The 2,955-nt window shown below is 42.4% G+C and overlaps 1 protein-coding gene across 1 annotated transcript; it reads right to left on the bottom strand.

Annotated features, from left to right (window-relative positions):
- Positions 1–637: 637 nt before the first annotated feature.
- Positions 638–2,069, bottom strand: LOC116747500 (60S ribosomal protein L4-like). The gene is given in 1 exon segment (XM_032619777.1): positions 638–2,069. A coding segment is annotated over 1 exon segment (1,290 nt). The 5' UTR covers positions 2,024–2,069; the 3' UTR covers positions 638–733.
- Between the last annotated feature and the right edge of the window lie 886 nt (positions 2,070–2,955).

Genomic DNA, 2,955 nt, shown 5'->3' with positions numbered 1-2,955 from the left:
ACTATAATTTAAAGGATTGGTAAATTAAAGTGTCCGTAAATGTGTAGGGTATTAAAATACATTAATTTGGGAGGGAGGGAGACGCAAGAGGGAAGACACATGGGAGCATATGTATATGTATAGCTGATTCACTTTGTTATAAAGCAGAAACTAACACACCATTGTAAAGCAATTATATCCCAATAAAGATGTTTAAAAAAAATACATTAATTTGTGAGACAGAACTAGAAGAAAAATGTTGGAAATAAATTTGGGCTATATCTATAAAAATATACAATCTTCTCCACTTTAACCCAATTTACATTTTGCATTATCTTTCCTTTGAGAAAGCATGCACATGGGCCCTATAATGCATTTCCAAAATGTTGACTTCAGTTCTGTAAATCATATTAACAAATGGGAAACAACTTAGTTTCTAATTAGTAAGAGAACAGTTAAACTCATTATGACACATACTTGCTTTGGGTATAGTTAGATAAGTGAGGTTATCTATATGTGTTATCATGGAAAGATCCACATTCATTTTATTAAGTGGCAAGGGCAAGAAGAAAAACATGTTACTTTTATCCATTAAATTAAATATAGAACGTATTTCTATACTACATCTCTATATTGGAAATCCTAGACTCATCTTTTTTTTTTTTTATGTTTCTCACTGCCTCTTTGATCAGGTCTTTATTCAAAATTAGCTGTCCAAAATGATTTGACCTTCACCGAATAAACAAATTTAAGTTTATGCAGCAGCCTTTTCCTCTGTGGTGGGTTTCTTTTCTGTGGGCTTCTTTTTAGCAGGCTTCTTTTCAGCTGCTGGTTTCTTGGATACTGCAGCCTTTTTTTCCACCAAAGCCTTCTTTGGCTTCTTCAGCTTCTTAAGGCAAACAGCCTTCTTTCCCTTCTTTCCCACCACAGGCTCCTTGCCTGGAACCCCCTTCTCATCTGATTTGGCTTCTAGTGCTGCTGCTGCCCTATCCATCCGGATTTTGTGGTTCTTGGCCTGGCGAAGAATGGTGTTCTGGCGCGTGGTCTTTGCATATGGGTTTAGCTTCAACATGATTCTCAGGTTTTTCAGTGGATTCTTCTTCAAGACTCTGCGATGAATCTTCTTGCGTGGTGCTTGGAGGGCTCTTTGGATCTCTGGGTTTTTCAAGATTCTGCTAAGGTCTGTATTGAGCATCTTGTGCATGGGGAGGTTGTAGTTACTCTTGAGGGAGGCAGCTTTACGCCAAGTGCCATACAACTCATCTAACTTGCGGAAAGCACTTTCAGCCCAAATGCAGAAACGTCCCACATGCCCACCAGGAGCAAGTTTCAAAATGTTCAGTTTGCTTACATTAAGCAGAGTAATTCCAGGGATGTTTCTGAAGGCCTTGATGATACCACTGTCCTCATTATAAATGATGCAGGGTCCCCTGCACTTGATACGGCGACGGTTTCTCATTTTGCCTTTGCCAGCTCTCATTCGTTGCGAGGCGTAGACCTTTTTGATATCATTCCAAGCCTTAAGTTTCTTCAGGAGCAAAACAGCCTCCTCGGTCTTCTTGTAGCCTTCAACTTTATCTTCAACCACCAAAGGAAGTTCAGGAACTTCCTCTACATGATGACCTTTAGACATGGCCGGCGCTGGTAAAGCCGAGGCAGCCAACGCAGAGCAGATGGCATATCGCTTCTGCGTTGTATTCACTCTGCGGTGCCAACGTCGCCAGGTCTTGGTTGGTGCAAACATGCAGCCCCCACGACACATAATTCCAAAAGCACCCTGGCCAGAATGGTGAGTGCCACCACCTCGAACCCTGGGAATTCAAGCCATAGCTCTGCCAGTACCCCAAGACTCAGCACTGGTTTGATGACCTGCTAATTCACTGACAGCATAGAGCTGTCTGTTGTTTTTGCGCAAGTTGGTGTGAACAAAGTTCACAATATCTGGTCGAATGGGAGCCTTGAATACAGCAGGCAAAGTGACATTTTTGCCAGATGACTCCCCCTTTTCAGAGTACACTGATATCAGTGGACGAGCACACGCCATGGCGGGGAGAGAAGGCCACGCTCCTCTCAACCCAGCGGCTCCCACAGGAAAAGCTAGAGTCATCTTTTTTTTTTTTTTTTTTTCGGTACGCGGGCCTCTCACTGTCGTGGCCTCTCCCGTTGCGGAGCACAGGCTCAGCGGCCATGACTCACGGGCCCAGCCGCTCCGCGGCATGTGGTATCTTCCCGGACCGGGGCACAAACCCGTGTCCCCTGCATCGGCAGGCGGACTCTCAACCACAGTGCCACCAGGGAAGCCCTAGAGTCATCTTTTAAATTATACACACTAGACTCTCATTTGTGGTAACCTCTCAGTGAGGGCATGAATTTTGGAGAAATACTGTAAAGCAGAGAACTTTGATTTATGTATATTGTTAAAACTCTTTTGCCACAAAAATATATGCATCAGTAGCTTTCTTATTAAGCTATTAAAATAGGCCAAACAAAGAAAGTAGCTAATAAGATAGAGTGTGTTAATAAGATAGAATGATTGCTGCATGATACAACACACAAAACCTGAATTTTGAATGGCTTAACACAAAGACATTTATTTTTGTGAAGATGAAACCTGATGTACATTGTCCTGGCCACACTACTATCAGGTGACCCATGGATCCAGGCTGTTCCACCTTCTAGTTCCACCATCACAACACAAACTCTCCGGGATGTTGCTGAACGAAAGAGAAAGCATAGAGGTGGCATACTGACTCCCATATTCTTTGGCCTGAAAGTGGCAAACTGCTTTTTCTCATATGTCAGCAGCAAGGGCTAGTCCAATGACATGTGATGGGGACAAAAACTATACATACCATTAAATTATACTTTATTCTCATTTTCATCTTCCTATTTTAAGCCTGCATAAAGTACTTTGGTGATAGAGTCCTTCTTTTTATCACCTGGGACACATTATGGAATAGTGTGTAGTGAAATAAC

This window comes from Phocoena sinus, chromosome X (genome assembly GCF_008692025.1).
Source record: "Phocoena sinus isolate mPhoSin1 chromosome X, mPhoSin1.pri, whole genome shotgun sequence".
NCBI lineage: Eukaryota > Metazoa > Chordata > Mammalia > Artiodactyla > Phocoenidae > Phocoena > Phocoena sinus.
Note: the sequence above shows the minus strand (reverse complement) of the source record. Positions and strands in the feature narration are given on the sequence as shown.